The sequence below is a fragment of the Chiroxiphia lanceolata genome, chromosome 2 (genome assembly GCF_009829145.1).
Source record: "Chiroxiphia lanceolata isolate bChiLan1 chromosome 2, bChiLan1.pri, whole genome shotgun sequence".
Lineage (NCBI taxonomy): Eukaryota > Metazoa > Chordata > Aves > Passeriformes > Pipridae > Chiroxiphia > Chiroxiphia lanceolata.
The window spans coordinates 41,257,808-41,276,489 of NC_045638.1; the positions used below are offsets into that span (position 1 = coordinate 41,257,808).

Here is an 18,682-nt window from a genome sequence, read left to right on the forward strand (position 1 = left end):
GTATGGTAGCAGTCTTTTCTGGGCTGGGTTTTAAACCATGAAGGTAGAAATCATACCCAGAATTTCTGCATTATCTTCTACTTCAAAGGCTCAAAGCAAAGCAAAGGTCAAGTGAAAGCATGTGAAAGCAATGCACGATATTTTTTTGAGTAATTGCCTCAGCAAGCATTACAGGTATTTTAAGAGGAAAAGAAGCATACAAAGCAACTGATAAGAATATACAGAAAGATCTCATGAAACAAATATTAAAAATCAGCATACCAAAAGACAGCCAGTCTACCAAAGACCTCTGTATTTTGGTCCATCAAGTTACAGGCAAAAAGACCCAACTAGTTTCCCTATGTGAACTGTAACATACTAAAATTTCATTTAAAAGGGGCAGTTTTGAAGAAGGAAAAACATCAAGCTACAGAATAACAGGTGGCACTTCAGACAAACTTAAGGTACTGTGAGTGACTGTATGGGGATTCAGAGAGAATATCTGTAAGTAAAAAACCTCAAATCTTCCCTTATTTATATGTAATTCACAGGCTGTTTGTTTTAAAAAAGTTTTGTTCAGTTGTCCATGGCACAGAAAAAAATGCACTGTATATAAGCTTAATAAATCATAGTCTAAGAGAAGGTATTAACTTCCCAGGTTCACAGCCTTTACAGTTTTTGCTGCTGACATCAGAAGTGGAAACATAAAAACATCAAGTAGCTAAACATGAAGATTTAAGAAGTATCAAAGTTCCTGGAAAGAACAGAACTGTTAAAAAAAAAAAAAAAAAAGAAAGGAAAATAAAATGTAGTTACTTACGATTCTGAAGCATTTGCATAATATGTTCTTTAATCATAGGCAAAACAAGTTTTCCTCCAAGGCCACATGCCATCCTGTCCAGTGCGCTCTCACCAGCCACTGCATTGCTAAATATGAGTTACAGAAACAGCAGTGCTTTAGTATCTACAATAAAACAAGCAGTCAAATAGGGCACAGAAGTGCCCTTCCCTGAAGTTCTAGTCTTCAAACTTTTGCTATCTGAATACGAGTATCCGTCCTTAAGTAAATAAACCATACCCAAACCTAAAAACACACGCACCAGTCATAGTTATTTACTCTTCACTGAAACATTTACTATCTGCAGCCCACTGATTAAGTCTACTACCAGAGAAACCTGAGCCTTACTAGAACTAGCAGCGAAGGCATAGACTGAATTTCGCAGCAGTTACACTTACCTAGAAAGATGAACCTAAATTTGCAATACATGAAACAATGATACTGGTCATCACCTTTTTGTCACTAGAACACAAACTAGTTCAGACTTGCTATGAAGCAGGTGAACCAGAAGAATTCAAACTTTGGGATATAAGAGTCCTTTCTTGCATGGTTGCAGTACCCTCACTCTACTAGCATGTTCTCTTGTTAAGGACTGAGGCAGAAAACATCCAGTCCAGGTGAGGAATTTGTGAGTCTCAGACAGATGAATAGCCAAATGTTATCTATGTAAAGTGACTTGTTCTACTCAATAGAATTATTCCCTACAGAAAAGCAAAGTTTCCAGGACACAGATAACTACTGTCACAGTCTGGGTATGGCTAGCACTGTAATAGTTCAAGGTTATTACAGTCCATCCTAGACACCTAGAATGATGAAAAAGCTGAGTAATGGTTCAGAAAGGGATGAATCTCCTTAAAGTATCAGTCAGCTGGGTCAGAAACAGAGGTCTTCAAATTACTACACTTATCTCCAAGTCTCGTTACAAACCACAGTCTAGAAACTCACACACTGTGAACAAAGGTATTTGCAAAAAGATATTGACAGGATTAATCTGAAGAACAAATACAATAATGTTCAGATAGACACATGACCAGCAGGACAATGGTGCATGGGCACATAGGTTTAGATTGGAGCAAACACTAGAGTCAATAGCAGCTTTCATCTGAAACTACATTCTTTGAGCTCTTTCTTCCCACCATTAATTCACACATTCAGTTTGAGGAAATAAAGATAGTTCATCTAGGAAAAAATGACCACACACCTCTCTGCAGCATTTGCAAGGCCTTTGTCAAGGAAAGAGGAAGTCAGATTAACCTTTTCCTCCTTTAGAATTTCACTGCTCTATGAAATCAGAGCAACAGAAAACTGGAAACACTAAAATATTTCCTGCTGGTTTTGTGTAGGCTGATTCATATCCCCCTTAATCAGATCTGAACACACCCTAACTAGGGTGCAGTCATCAGATCATTAGCCTATTTCTGTGACTGCACAAAAATTCCAGTCTTCTTCTGAAGCTACAAAGACTCAAGAACCAGAAGACATTAGCATCACATCATCCACTGAGCTCTCTGCAAAGGTGAACTTCAACGGTGGGAAATACATAGTAGCACTATGAGTGACACTGCTAAAAGAAAAAATTACCACCACACACACAACCACCAGTGACCAACTGATGTCCAGTGTTTTGTGGACAAGCTCTCCTGAGGCCCAAAGGAGCTACGTTTCTCCTTCAGGGTAAGGTTGTTGAGCATAACTTGTTTTCTGATCTTTGCTCACGCTAAATTGTGACTTCTAATTGAGAAAAGGCAGTTAAGCTGTGTTTAGAAGAACAAAGTTACTCTGTTGACAATAAATAGAAAATGGCATGCCTCAAGTGGATGATTCAGTGTACTTACTAAGTTGCCTAAAGCAAGCCATCTGAATAAATTTCCACACCCTGAAAGGCTTGATAAGGACTTAAACTTTAATATTCTATTTCTCTTTGAAATTCAGCTGACTGAAAAGATACAAATACTTAACAAACCTGAATGCAGTGGTGGTGTCTGATGTTCTACCTGTATGGCAAAATTTCAACACTGAGGAAACAAGTTTAAAAGGGTATGGTCTACTATGTGAGGGAGGAAAGAAAAGACAGCTTACTTTCAATTTCATAATCAAAGGAAACTAAAAAAGTATTCCAAGTAAGGCAAAGATTAAACAGGTTCTTCCATAAATTCCTACTCCTACTCCCATCAGTTCTGCAGGTGTCTTTATATGCCTGATATCTAGTTGAAGTTGCTATACAGTTCAGGATAAACTGACATCTCTTCTATTGGCTATTTTCCTATGAAGATCTCTAAATGTTCTGTGATAAATTGTCTCAAAACACTAATTACATCTGAGTCTGGAAGGAGATGCCAGATATGTCAAAGAAGTGTCTAGACTGGTAAATGAACATCTGTGTCTTTAGAGAAGTATGGAGATAGTTATCTCCTAAACCTATTTCTGCTTGCTTCTACTTCATTCTAACTATAGTTGGACAAGAGTAAATGTAACAGGACACAGTAGACAAACCACTATTATTCTAGTAAAAAGTTGGAGTAAGCTACAAAGCACGTAGGAATAAGCAAATCAGAATCACTGGACATCTTTAGCTTTTTCTCAATAACACCAAGCTACTGCTGGACATATAAAGGGATTTAAAATAATAACAAAATGTACTATTTCTGAGCTAGATGGAATCCAGCAAGGAATTCCACAGTGCATGATGACATCCTTCCAATGACAGGCAGCTTTTTTCTATAATAACACCTCTTCAATGGCATAGATACAGAAAAGTACAAAGAGATTTCCTGTAGATGATTAAAAAGGTCAGTATGCTCTAGCTTTGGTTCCAGCTAACTTCAGAATTAGCCCTCAGTTTAAAGGATTAAGAGGTACTGCCTTTTGAACCGAGTAACATAAATGACAGAAGAAACTGAAGTTTGAAAAGCTGAAACAGTACAAAACAGCAGACAAGAGAACACACAACCTGTCAAATTACAGCAATATATGAAAACTGAAATAGTTTACTTCCTTGCTGAACAGTACCTAAGTAACCCACATATAAACTGCTCATGATTGAGGGAACAAAACTATGGTTCATTTGAGTAATGCAGGGCAGTCATTTGCATTCTGCACTTTGGCCACAGTCTTGATAATATATTGAAACAACTAGTTTCATAATTACCTGTCAAAATCATCATCTGCAAGCTCATCTGCATTTGCCCAATCTTCATCTTCTTCCAAGTCAACCATCATTGCTAACATTTGAGGAACTGAAAAAAAAAAACAAAACACAGTTTTAAACTCAGGCTGCTTTCTTAAAATAAATTCTTGAATAAGAAGCATGAATTTTAAGTTTTCTCCTTTCAAAAAATTTTTGAAGAAAAATAAATCTTCCTTCAGTAGCAGATGGCCAAGTCTGTCAAACTGCATCAGCCAATAATTCAGAACAGATTGGCAGAAAAGTATTTCCAGAACATTCAAATCCAGAGTAAAAAGTACTTGAGTGTATTTCTTACCAGGGCTCATAGTGCAATGCAAGATTTTTTGTTAGTCATGAAAATTATAAAAAGCAAATTCCTCAATAAAGTTCTTGAAAGGTAAAAACGGTATTATATGCTTTAAGAACTCAGATACACTTTATTAGTACTGCTGAAGCTCTGACATCATCCTTAGAACATTTACTGATGAAAGAGACTATTAAATATGAAAGAGTAATACTGAACCCTTGGTTCATAACATTCACCAACATGATAAATTTGTTTGCTATATGTACAGTGGTCACTTAGCATAAAGCTTTAGTTCTACAATAAGGTAATGGTTTAGAACTTGATGTTTCTTTTTCCCCACTTAGTAAAATTTTTGTTTCGTATCATGAACATATTTGCACATAATAATAATCCACCACTTTCTATTTCTACAATCTATTTCTGTAGATTGATCCTGTCTGCTCTTCTCAGTCTAAGTCTTTATAAAGACTATTACACAATCTCTATCACGATGCTAAACCACTATGCAATAAGCATTACCTATTTTCTGAGTTCTCACAGTAGGAAGGAGTGCAGTGATTTGTCTGTTCTAAGTCTGCTGGTTCCTGTGTCTTCAGAAGCACAAGGGGGGAAAAGTCTACCTTGCACTTTCAGAGCAAAGTAAGATGCTCTTTACTTTGTAGTACACACTAACTACTCAGAGCAGTTGTTTGAATTCATAGAATTATAGAATTAGCTGAGTTGGAAAAGACCTCCAAGACCATCAAGTCCAACACTTGATCCAACACTGCCATGGTTACTAGACCATGGCACTAAGTGCCATGTCCAGTTTCATCTTAAAAACCTCCAAAGACAGTAATCCATCACCACCACCTCCCTGGGCAGCCCATTCCAATGTCTGATTACTCTCTCTGTAAAAAATTTCTTCCTAATATCCAACCTAAACTTCCCCTGACAGAGCCAACACCATTTATGTAAAAATTTTCACTTTCATCTGGAAACAAAAGTTTTTAGTCAAATACTCAACCTCCAATCTTTAATAATCTTTTTAGGACAGTCTAACTTTACATCTTGAAAACAGTCATCATAGCTAACTGTCCTTTACAGTAAACTACCTGAAAAACTGGTGGGCATACAATAACTGTCCATGCTGTTAATGTGATTTACTGGAACTGATCAAGAACACTGCAACTGGTGTATTTCATAATATACTTACACTACTGTAAACCACTAAGGAGGTACCACCCTAAGCAAACTCTCCACCACACATTTGGACAGATGAGAAACTTCTAGTCAACTGATGACAGAAGAAAATACTGCTCACTGACAGCATTGTGGGGCAAGGATCAAGAAAAGATCTAACTATGGATTGATTTGCTTGATGTGGCTATGTATTTTCAGACAGACACTATACCATGTCTGCAAAAGCCTTCAGAGGGCTTTTATATATGTATCAAGGTAACTTAATAGACAATATGAACTCTCTAACATCATGCCCACATGTCAGAATTTTATATACACTTACTAGGCCCCCAACCCCCATCAAGTATTACAGTCCAGCTTTTCAGACATAGATGTGCATAAGCACACGTGTGAGAATGATGTATCATCACAACACCTATGAAATATGGAAGACAACCATCATCTGCCACAAATGCTATGCAGTTCCAAAAACTGATGTCAGTGTCCATTGCTGCTAGCAAGGAAGGCTGAGAACAGAAATTCAAAGGCTTATGGCCATCAGTATATCTTGATATTTAATATGAATGTGGTTGCCAGTAAATGTAGTTTCACAAAGGGTTTTTAAAAAAAATGTAGAGTTGTGCACTGAAGTTTCAACGCTCTGCCAATAAGCCTCCAAAATTTAATTACTGCCAATATATAGACTGCTTACAAACAAGTTAAGCATCAGACCACTAAGCCTGCTTCTTATCAGAGCATGCCATGACTTTTCGTTTTCTAGACACTGTAGGGAAATGCATGTCTGATTTGTAGGGAAAGAGCAATAAAACACTCTGCTATCCCAAATATTGAGCTCAAGGAGGGAAATGTGAATCCAAATGGAACTCCTGAGCAGCTAACTGGTACACAGGACACACACTTACTCCTAAATCAGCATAAGATGACAATTTGCCTAAGTCCCAGTTCCAGTTATATCAAGTGATCTATCACTTTTTAGTTGAATGAAAACAGAAAACTAAGACAACAAAACTGAGACAAAAGCAATCCTTTTTGGCTACTTTTTTATCCTTCTCTGAACACAACTGCTTTACTAGCTCTGCAAAATAAATGTCTTTCTCCCTAGCTATATATTAATAACAATTTTACAATGAACTGCAAACCAAAGGCATTTCATTCCCTTACAGTGCTTTATCGTAATACAAATATTTCATTCCTAAACAGCAACCCAATAGAAAAGCAAAACATTCTGAAGAGGTATGAGGTACTTTTCCACTATGCTGCCCAAACAGATAAGAAACTTGTAATAATGTGGGGTCAGCAAGTGTCAAGTGTTAATATTTCCATCAAGATACACAACAGAGTGAAAATACAGTGTTCTCAAAATTTTCAAATTTCAAAATATATTCTAAAAGAATCTGTTCTTTAAAAAACTATTCTACTAGTAAACAAAACTTCTCAACAATAGTTTAAACACTTAAGCCAAGCAGGTCCAGTTTACAACGTTTTCTAGAAGTTTTATGATTATCTTAGTGACATCTATATACACAGCTTTCCCCAGCCTGAGCACACAGATAAAAAAAGTTGCCTTTTATGCAAGTTTCAGAAATCTAGACAAATACAAGTGTGACAGGAAGGGAAAAGCAGGCTACACTGCTGTGTCAGTGCCTGAATCTAGTCACAAAGGGTTTAAAAGGTAGAGAAGCATCACTGCATATAGTATTGCTGCTGGGGTTGTCCAGAAGACATTTATTTTTAATATTTCAAACAATAATGCATAATATAAAAAGTGCCTCTTCAAAGAATTTACAATCTACATGTTAATCAGACTAATTAGATTATTTCTATGTAGTTATACAAGCATCTGATTTTTAATTCACAGCTTTAACTCAACACTGACACTCAACATGCATGCTGAATTCCTTCAGTCTTCAGCTGCCAGCATCACAGAGTATCTGGCCTACATACCAAACTTCAAACGTAGAACTTCAGCACTGAATGCATCAACTTTTTTTTTTTCACAGTAAAAATTTCCAAAGCCAGCATAAAAGCATGAAAGTAGTATTTTCCTTGGAAACATCTAATAAGAGTCTACTGTATTTTTATTCATATTTTTGGTGCTGCATAAGCAACCATAAGATTAATTTATGAAGAGTCATAATAGGAAGGGGTTTTCTCCACTGGGTGACACTGAATTGAGTTTTCTTAAGTTATCAGCACTAGCAAACTCTCAGACATGATTCTGCCACCGGCCACATGTAAAGTCGATTTAATACTGTAAAAGACAACTATTTCAAAGAAAATGAGTAAAATACTTACTGGCTTGTGCAATAATATTTGTATGCCTCCTCAGCATAGCAGCAGCAGTTTCTGACAAGGCCACAATTACTTCAAGAGCCAACTGACGCTGCATGTTACTGAGACTGGTATCTGCACACAACTACAACCCAGAAGATTAGAGCAAAGAGTTAGAACAAAAAGTTTTGGGATGGAAAAAAGTGATTTTTAAAAAACATTCTTAGCTTTACCTTCAGAGTTAGTTGCAACGTAGCTTCTAAATGTGGTCGTAAATATTTAGGAACAGAATCTGCAATTTCTACAAGGGATTTCAAAACAGAATCATCGTTTTGGTAGCAGGAATCATTTAGAGCCTATAAAAAGATAAGATGAAGATAAGATTAAATAAAAACAGACAATACTATGAATCGGACCAGTGTTATAGAAGGAATTTGATTAATTGTACTCTTGTCTCTCTGAACAGTCATTTAGTACCAGCAGCTAAGTAGTTGAAGCCTTAGAGAACAAGAACTGATGAGAGTAAATTTTTTCATGAAACTAATGCTGCTAACAAAGAACTAGCTGATTCCAGCAGATACAAGCAGAATGAAGAAGATAAAGACCAAGGAGACAATTCTAAGAGAATGAAGTAACTTCAGAAGAAGGTCAGCCCAGCAACAGTGAGAACCAGTAAGAAATCAAGAGACCACCAACCAGAAGTGGTTGGGGATTGGGTGATGTGTAGTACAGGTATAATTGAGAGGTGTGAATTGGGGTGAGGGTCCCTATATGGAGGCACACAGTTTGAGTTGTAACCTGAGAACTAATAAAAGACTAATTAATTGGAAGCCTTCACTCAGACTTTGTATTTTCAGCAGGATCCTAGAGTCAGGCCCTGCTACGGTGGCCTGTGTGCATGAATCTGTAACAATGAAATACTATGCAGGATCCAAAACTACAAGTTTTCTAAAAGTAAGTTATGGCTCACAATGTTCAAATCTAACACTGCAGACACTCAGAAAGAATCAATGCCGCACATCAGAGGTGCCAACATGCAAAACCACTGTTTTGACGAGAACTTCAAAGTCCATTTAAAATAAGGTAACTCTGCCCAAAAGAAGGAAAATGAGCCTAACTCCCCTTTTCCCTGTTACATGAGAAGAGCTTTTAATAGCCTATCTACACTTATAAACAGCAGGAATCTCAAGATTAAATAGTTTTTTTTCCAGACATCTCTGGAGAGCCATTAAATTAAAGACCTTTCAGCCTTCGGTCACAGGACACAGCAAAGAGAAGAAGAAATCAAGCTTTTTGCAACTGTCTTTCCTAGCTTATAGCCACATTCTGAAAAGTAATTTGGGAAAGTATTTCATGTCTTCCTAACGTAGAAGCATTTTTTGAAGTGAGTAGTTAGGTGTTTTTTAATACTTGAGTCTAGAATCCAACATTTTTTATAATTCCACTTAACCAGCCCACACTTTCAACACAGAAGCACCATCTTCTAGTATCAGAAATGTTCTGAAAGAAAAAACGTATTTCATGGTTAAGGCCTTTTGGGCTAATAGTTACCACTCATCCTGATTCTGGTAAAGGATGATATAACATTTACTGTAAGTTCCTGTAAAACTGTATTTTATACCCATTGCAACTCTGACAGTTTTTTAAAGCAAGTCAAAGTTTCTGAAGAAAGAAGTTTGAAGTGTACAGTGAGCCCAAAAAGGCAGATGCACTTCTCTGAGTATCAAACAACAACAACCACAGTGTCAGTTAAGTTCTATCTGCTTTCACCTCCACTGCAAAATTAAGCCCTTGGATAAAAGTTTCAATTTAGTTCTTCAAGTTCAACTTCCAGCATAACCATTATAGCACTTGCACTGAAAGGACTGATTTGCTAAGTCAGAATTTTATTTTTAGGTTTTTTACCACGCCAGTGTTTCAACAAAATGAACTTCAACAGCAACAAAAAAAGCATCCAACTGTCTCCAAAGGTCACTCACCACTATTCTAACACATCCCATCTCCTATTTATAGACTCAGATCTTCATATCCATCTTATGTTACCACAGCCAGAAAATCTAGTCCTTCTTGCAGTAAGTGCTTTAAAAAGATAGATTTCATAGCATAGCTCTGTGTATTTGTAAAACAAAGCTTGAAAATGGAAGCGAAGTGCATGTGTTCTTACAGTCTAAAATAGTAGCATTGAAAGTTATATCACACAAAGTGGACTATTAGTCTCAAGTCTAAAAACAGCATACCATTTAATTGCTAAACGTCAAGACAAATGGCATGCCCCAGCCCAAATCCTGCCTCACTCTCATTCATACAGTACTGTGTAGCCAAGGTCCTCTCAGCCAGTTACAACTTTTAAACAACACAATTGTTATTGATGAAGTCACAGACAGGGACTAAACACCTAACAGTAACTTCAATATAAAAACATTTATAGCCCATTTCCAAGTTCAGTTGATTTAAATGAATTACTCTCAGTTTCCATTTAAGATCAAGCAGAATTACATTGGTTGTAGATGCCAGTAGCTTTGGCACAATTTTTGTTCAGCTTGCCACAAAGCACATACAAAGTTTATAGTTCACACTGTCAACAGGAACCTGCTGATCTGACTGTAGCAAAGAGTCAGTCTTTAACCTAATTTTAGCCTAATTTAAAATCACCAGAAGTTATTTTAAAGAACACTTAAAGTGAACACTACCACTGTTATTAAAGGCATCTAGTTAGTTACTACTTTTTCATGATATAGAAAGGGAACTGTGAAATTGTCATCCTTCAGAGCTCAAACCATTTCTGTCTCTGGTTTGGTTTACAATAGGCTTCACCCCAAAAGTAAACAACCTCATATTAGAATTTCAACTTTTGCTCAGATTCATCTATCCAAGATATCCAATCCAGCCTCAGAAATTACATGAAGTTTAAAAAGGCATTTTGTTTGCAATTTCCTAATTTATCAAAAACAATAAAGACCATTTGTAAAGACTGTTGTTCTCAGTCTGAGAATTTATGCTCAGAACAATTCTAAGCTTTCCTCTAATGTGAAGAGATACAGGCTATCATGGGTCCATGAATTCCCCAATTACTGATTATTTGAAGGGTAGCACACATTTAAACTATATTTCAGTATCATGGTTAACTTAAAAGCTGTATCATTTTGACTTAAAATACCTTACAAATAATTTTAACTCATTTATCCAGGTAACACCGCATAAGTTAATCAGCATTGTACTATCTTCCTTAAAACCCTAACAATTATCTTGTGTTTGCAAAATTCAGTATTAGTCTCCACTGTATCTTGCTGGTGACTGATGTCTGGTTAACAGAGACACAGTTAATCCAGGTCTCAGCAAAAATTCACATGCTACGCAAATTTGCCAACCAACAATTTCCATTTGGATGCTGTCAATGTACAGACAGTAATGGTAGATTGTTACTTGTTTGGCTTCTTACCTGCAAGATTCCAGGGAGTAAGTCTGCAAAATGTTTAAGAAGGGGAGCATTGTGCTCATTAGCAAGAACAAACGCAGCTGCAGCTCTAGCAGACAGAGTCTTGATCTAGAAGACAGGATTGGAGAAAGAAATGTGAAAAACTGGTAATGAAACCTGTCTTTGTTTTCTCTTAACATTAGGCCTATTATGAGACTACATTGTCCTAATAGATATAGCAATTAGTTTTTAACATGGGATTTTACATCTTACTTCAAATTAAGGTAAAGCATCTATGATACAAAAAGTTTATCATGAGGTGGCAAGTATTCCCTAGTTTTGTTTTGGTGGCTTTTGTTTAATGAAAGAAAAGAGAAAAGAACCCTATTGTTTTCAACTTCCACCCCAACTTCAAATGTGCATGAAAGTGTCATAGTCTCATTTTTCAAGAAGTGTGATCTAAGGGTTTAAGACATGCTTCTTTAAAGGCATGACTTGTGGTACTTTAGAAAATGTTACTCAGTTGACTTTCAAAGGTCAGAAAAAGTAATTCATGAGGGAACAGCAAACTGAACCCATATACCACAGCAGGGTTTCCTATCCCTGCCCAGCATTTTCCGCAACAAGAGAAACATTTTCAGAGTACAATTCTCTGCACAAATCAATAAATCTGAAGCCTTCCAAAAAAGCGAGGCTTGCTAATATGCCCTTACAGCAAAACATGCAAAAACAGTTCAAGGAGCTGTTGTGTATTCAGAGTTTTGAGACATACTGTATACAGATGCTACATGGGGAGACACTACAGACTTACACTGTTAAACATGAGCGTCAGAAAGAAAATTTAACAAGGACCTTCTGACCCCTCAATGTGGTTGGCTAAAACTCCAGCTCTGTTTTAGGCCACTACTGGGTTTCTCCAAGCACAACAGCAAGGGAGGAGTCTGGGCCTAAGCAATGCAGACACGAGCCAGCCAGTCAGCTTTTAGTCAGCAAAGGTTTGAGCCTTTTGTTTTGCAGTAAGCATAGTCAAAACTCCAAAAGTACATCAGTTTCAGGTAGTGTAATTCTCTGGTTGAAATCTATGGTTTAACCTTTACATTTGAGACTACTTGCCTGAGTTTCTATGCTCAGAACATATTAAAAACCCAAAAGAACGTAAAGGTCTTACTGATGGATGCTCCTGATCTTGCATACACTGAACCAGCATTCTCTTAATGACCTCCAAATAGTGCTGCTGTTGATTCCCAAAAATCCCAGGAAAATTCCTAAGGATAAGACCAAAACATTACTAAAATATCACATAAGTTTAACCTTAACTACTATTTTAAACTTATCCATTATTTAAGCTACAGATTGTAACTGTACATGTAAGAGTTAAGTAAACCACAATAGGACAGTATAAATGAAACAAATATGATTGCTTGTTAATTAAGTTGTGACAGTTTTTCTTACATTTTCAGACATGATTTGGCAACCCTGCAAAAATGCAGCAACATCAGAAAGCTTACCAGAAAATATGTAGAGCAGCCTCACGCAGACCCACATTCTGAGAGCTGACAGAATCAAATAGGAATTTCAGAACTTCTGGCCACTGGTTGTTGCCATCTTCATCTACGTTAAACAAAACAAAGTTTTAGGATAAGCAAACTTAAGAGTGTTGAGATCACAATTGTGCAGGAAAGCTGGCCACAGCTACTGAAATTCATTTAAAAAAATCTGAAGATGTGCCCAAGTCACAGGGTAAAATATGGTTGAAATGTTTTATCTAAAAGCATTCCAGAACAGATTATCTCCATTTACTGTTATACAACAGCACTTAAAAAAGAAATTGATGCAGATGTTCAGCATAATATTTAAGACAATTTACACAAAGTTGGATTTAGAAACCTTAATACAATCTCACCTAAACTCAAGCAATTTAAAAAGCAGAGTTGAAGAACTGTATTTTTATTTGATTAAGGATAGTGCGAACAAATACTAGGTTTTATTACAAACCATGAAATCAGTTAGCATATCATGTGCAAACGCCTACACAAGACTAGAGAACAAGAGATACAAATACAACTTCTATCAATACATAAACATTTTATCACTGAAATAAATAAAGTACCTATTAAATTCCTGGCCAATTCAGCAACTATGTCACATATTTTTTTTCTCATAGTGGACTGCACTTCTATCTGGATAAAGAGCAGCAATTCACTTTTGACTGATGTCTGATCCTCAGGTGACAGAGCTGGATAAACTTCTTCAAATGCAGATGACAACAGGCGGCGCAGAAGGACAGCTGCCATCTGCCGAGCCTATTGAATGAGAAGTGTGTATGTTAAAGTGTTTTGATATGATAATCATGCTCTTACAAGGAAAGACAACTGACATCATGCTTCCAAATTATGTTTTCACTGTGCAGATTTATTTGGTAAATGGCGTACCTCTCAAGCAACAGACAACAAATATGATAGTAAGAAAAAACATAGTAAAGAAACATCAGCTTACAACCATGTTTCTGACAATTACAGCTCTTCAAATAAGTAATCATAGTACTGAGGTATTCAGCTTTTTTGTATAGCTGAACCTGAGGCATATTTTGTGGCAAGGTAAGGACTTAGCTGTATTATTGAAAGATCTTTAAAGCATGTACTCTTTCTATTTTAAATGGCCTACTGAGATCGTTATAATCCAGACACGTTTTTTTGAATTAACAAGTGACTTACTGGGACAACTGTCAGATAATTAACCTGTAAACCCTCCTTCACTTTCTCAAACAACCTAACTCCATACTGAAGATTCAGGAACCTACAGTTAGAATTTGGCAAATAAAACTCTGCTCTAAACAACTCTCAGGCACGTGGTGTGACTCCTTGTGGGTCTCTTCCAACCCAGCATATTCTGTGATTTTCCGAAAAAAACCCACGCGCAAAAAAACCCAAATGCAAAACAAAGCTTTTAGCATTTTGCAGGCCTATGATGAAATTTTTTTCTTTAAACTTGAATGTAAGCATAGGAACCTCAGTACCACCTATTAAAATCTTCTATGTTTCCTGCATGCATACAGCAATTCTACAACAGTATCATTTACATATCTGTATTTATTTACAATTTACAAGAACTACAAGAAGCAAAAAACATGGCCCAGTAATTCAAAATTAATACAGCAACACTCACAGTAAAGGCAAAACAGACACATGAAGCTCTTTGAGAAACTTAATAAATAAAAGGTTCACCAACTAGTGTTTCAACAAGGACAAACAGTAATTAAAAATCACCTCCCAAACTTCTAAAGTTTAACACACGTAACAAAACCTTATATATATGTGCTAAATTCTCACAAAAAATAATCCAATGCAACACGCACTCAATTTTTTTCCCAAGACATTCTTACTTAATGTGTACTTGAATGAAAAACAATTTCACTTATAACAGTCTTTGGAATTCAAAAGTGTTCAGTGAGCAGCAGAAGTAATCAAGTCCAATTTCCAGAAGATCTCTCAACTACATTGCTACAGTATAACCTATAGAAAAGAAAAACAAACCTCTGCAAAGTCTCAACTTCTAACACACCTTGTAAAAATCAGGTATTGCTAGAACATCACCAAAGATACTATTCTTATGATCTCCAGTTTCCAGACTTATTGTGTCTTTTTCCAACCTACTCAGCTCTCTTCTATACAGCTGAAGAGTAGTGCATACAAAGCATTTCTATAGCTAGCAGGAGGAAAGGACTAGAATTGAACCCAACTGTAGATCATTCCTTATCTTCTTTACAGCTCCAGTGTGGACTAATATGTGGACATATGTAGGATTAGAGTTTCCCTAGTAGATCCAAGGAAGTCAGCAGGTGAACAAGGTCACAGTGCCCACCTGTGCTGTAGCTCCCATCATAAGCCAAGACTCTGGAGCAATAGGCTGTCACACGGGGAACATGAGGAAGGAGATTCTTTCCACACTGCCTCTGGGAATCTCACTAACAATGTGTCCAAAAACTTCAATGGTACCACAATATAATAGTATCTTTCCTTCTCCTATCCCTAGGAGCACCAATATTGGCAAAGATTAAAATTTGTCCTCATTAGTATGGCAAACTTACATAGGAAAAGCCTGGACTGGGGAGCAAGTTTACTAGGACTAAACAAGGCAAAAACTCTGGTGTAATGTCTCCCCTTACTCAAGGCATCCTGTTTCAGTGCGTATTCCCTGACACCTGATAATGACTGAAATCACATTGTATCAATTTCTTCCCTGAAGTAATAATATGTGGCCAGACAGGGAATAGAGCTTGAGACTATATGCTTTATGGAAACAAAGAGAAGAATTTCCAACTCTAAAGAACTTAAAATATTAAAAGATTGATAAACACAGACTGATTGCAAAATAAAAACACAAGTAACAAGGTATACAGAAAGACACAAGATCAGGACTACATGAATTACCTCCTGGTTAGAGTTACTAGTGAGGCATCACTAGCTGAGGAAAAAAAAACCCAAATCCCTAAAGCAAATTCAAATGTTTGACAGAGTGACAAATGAGCAATTGACTTCTAATAACAAATAAATGGCATATTTTCCTCAGCAGATATTCACTTATATATGAAAACTATCATTGTCAACTTAATTATGACAAAGATGGCTGGATTAATGGAAGCTCTGGGGCTTTTTCTTCTGCTTTACGGAAGTATGTATTTTTCACACACCCCAAAGGTTCTTTCAGGTTTAAGCATTACAAGACATGTAGCCAAACAAGCATTTTAAAATTCTGCTATTTAGTGGCTATAGCTTTTAATGAGAACAGGACCGACAAAGTGTACATTCTCAAAAAAGAACTCACAATGACCAAAGAAACATAAAAAGAGCAGATTTTTTCCCCTAGTATTAGATTCTTCTGCATGTCTAAATTACTGACATGCTCACATACAAATGGAATGCCAAAATTATTAACATACAAAGTAGTCATAATGCTCAAACTTCAACATACCGCTTCCTATTGTAGAATTTACAAGGCTTTAAAAATGTTTTAGGATTTTATGAATGATGGAACCAAGGTACAAGAAGAAAATCAACTTGCTGAGCAAGGCAGTAGAAGAACTATTAACAGCTATCTGGGATACCATGCTCTCCTCTAGTATTCAAAGTGTCCAGGTAATCCTACATATTTTGTAAAAAAAAGACTGACCACCTTGCGTAGCATCGTCACAGTGATTTTTACTTTTGTTTCACTATTCCTTTTAAGTCCTCAAGGAAAAAAACATGCACAAATGGAAGTAAACAATATTTAGGACACAGTCCAAGGATGGACTTGCACAATCTCATTCAGAGATCTAGCATCGTGTGGAATTCAAAGCGCAGTGTGCCTCAGGTCCACGGACAACTCAAAGGCAGAACCATGGTGCATCCTTGGACTGCCATCCTCCCCTGCAAACCCTGAACAGGACTCCGTCCACAGCAGCAGTTTTCAGACTGAGAAACACATCCCTTCATGTGACAATATGGGGAGTGGGAAGGGGGAGGTCAAAGCCCTCTAGGAGGAGTACAGCAGAAACAGTTTAACAGACCATTTGTTATTGTGTCAGTCATCTGTAAATTAGGACACAAAACCTGCCAACCTAGACTTAACCAAGAACACAAATGTAGGAGAAAATGTAGAACTTCTGCTCCTCTCTAAGATTTATGTGGTAAATCAAAACTGCAAAAGAACAGCCTCTAATACCTGAGACACATCCCAAGAATAAAATGCATCAAATAAGGTGTTAATATAAACTACCTTGCTGTTCAACCCTTTAAAATGCAGCTGCATAGGAAGAAGTAGAGTCCTAACTTCATAACAGTGAGACTACATGTTCAGGAAGCTGGAGACCTGTGTTCAACCCCCTCCTCAGCCTCAGGTGAACAAACTTGCATATCACCTGGCACAGAAGCATTCCAACTGCTAAGTCAGATGCTTCCCTCCACTTCTGTGAACAGTTTTTCTCTGCTACCAGGAAAACATGAAATAAGAACAGAGGAAAAACACGTTCCCATAGTTTAGCCTCTGATTAGGAGAAAACCTGTTACACCGTTAGTTAGAAGAGTTATTCCTAATCTAGTTTAATGGTCAAATGCAAGGGGTCCTGGGAGTATGATCTGCATCCGTTTCTCCATTTAAATGCCAAAGCTAACAGTTTGCAGAGCCAGGATTCTCCCAACTGCTGTCTTACGAGCTTTGTATTCTCTACAACACAGGTGCCCAACTCATGCAAACAGGATGCAGTATTTTCTTCAGCCTAGTTTTCCTGGGAGGAGATAAAGCAACACAGAGGCTTCAAAATAAAGAGGGATCTGAACTGAGCTTTCACATAGCCTGGACAAGGAATTTTTAAAATTCTAAAGCTCCTTCCAGCACCCTGTGTTCAGTGGTGCTGATACATTCAATGTGCTCAGAGGACACATACCAGACCCAAAGCACTATTCACTGGTGACAGGCAATATTCTACTGAACATCTGGATGTATATAAAACATATGAAGAAACAAAATGCCTACCTGTTGATACCAGCACACAATGTTTCCCAGCATGTTTATATGCAGTGTTTACATCAAGCATAGGGGATTACTTCACTTAGGCTCTAAGGCTACTAAATACTTTGTTTTATAGGGCAGAGAGGTTGTTTGTAGGTTTTATTAATCATGACTTTTTGAGTCCAGTACGTAACGTTTACTTAAGAGCTAACATTTAAACCTTTCTTTGGTTTATGTATTGGTGGAGCTAAATGTCAAGTTATTTTACAATGTTTGCCTCTGATGTCTTTAGTAAGAGTAACTTCCGTAGGTGAAAAGTTTCTTTGCACTTTGTAAGCTGGAATCCAAGTCATCAGCAGGATTCTTAAGTTTTACACTGGGCTATTTCCTTAGTTGATGTAAAGGGAATAAAATCAGCAAATATATGGAGCAAGTATTTATTTACACAAGCACAACTTTGTAGTAGCCTACTCAGACTTGACAAATGCGTTCGAAACAGCAGCATGTGCAATGCAGCTATGACTTCTATGGCATAGCATTATCTGATTATTACTCTGAGGCAAAAGGAGCAGCAGCTATCTTTTCCATGGCAAATTTAAATCCAGGAGACACTGCTCTACAGTTTTTGATCATATGAAACATCTCAGAGGGCAGGAGGGAAAACCAGATACTTCTTATGCAACTGGTTGCTAGTATAATATTGAAGGATTCTGTTGGAAGAACACTAGGTAGATAAACATTAGTATGGGTAAGATGATACTTTCTTAGCATTAAAAAGCACAAATGGCATCTACCTCTAAACTGAATACAATCTACCAGAAGAGATCATTATCCATAGAGAAGCAGCACACTTATGCTCTTATAATACTGTTCAGAAATTCTACATGCTACATCCTTACAATGTTCAGTAAAACTTTAGATCTGAAATCAAAAAAAGTCAAATGTTTTTACTTCAAAGTGGCTCTGAAATTTGTAGCATCTTGAAAGCTTAAGAGTTCTTCACTGCATATCCAAGTGAATAACAGTTTTACCAGC

At 36.9% G+C, this 18,682-nt stretch overlaps 1 protein-coding gene across 1 annotated transcript in view; it reads right to left on the minus strand.

Moving 5' to 3' along the window:
- Window positions 1-18,682, minus strand: part of IPO5 (importin 5) — a 42,690-nt gene that overhangs the window by 18,099 nt on the left and 5,909 nt on the right. The window contains exons 3-10 of the mRNA XM_032679211.1: window positions 13,269-13,461; window positions 12,667-12,769; window positions 12,327-12,423; window positions 11,183-11,287; window positions 7,977-8,099; window positions 7,768-7,888; window positions 3,966-4,053; window positions 800-906 (exon numbers count right to left, since the gene is read on the minus strand). Coding sequence (XP_032535102.1) covers window positions 800-906; window positions 3,966-4,053; window positions 7,768-7,888; window positions 7,977-8,099; window positions 11,183-11,287; window positions 12,327-12,423; window positions 12,667-12,769; window positions 13,269-13,461 — 937 coding nt within the window. The remainder of the gene's footprint in view (window positions 1-799; window positions 907-3,965; window positions 4,054-7,767; window positions 7,889-7,976; window positions 8,100-11,182; window positions 11,288-12,326; window positions 12,424-12,666; window positions 12,770-13,268; window positions 13,462-18,682) is intronic.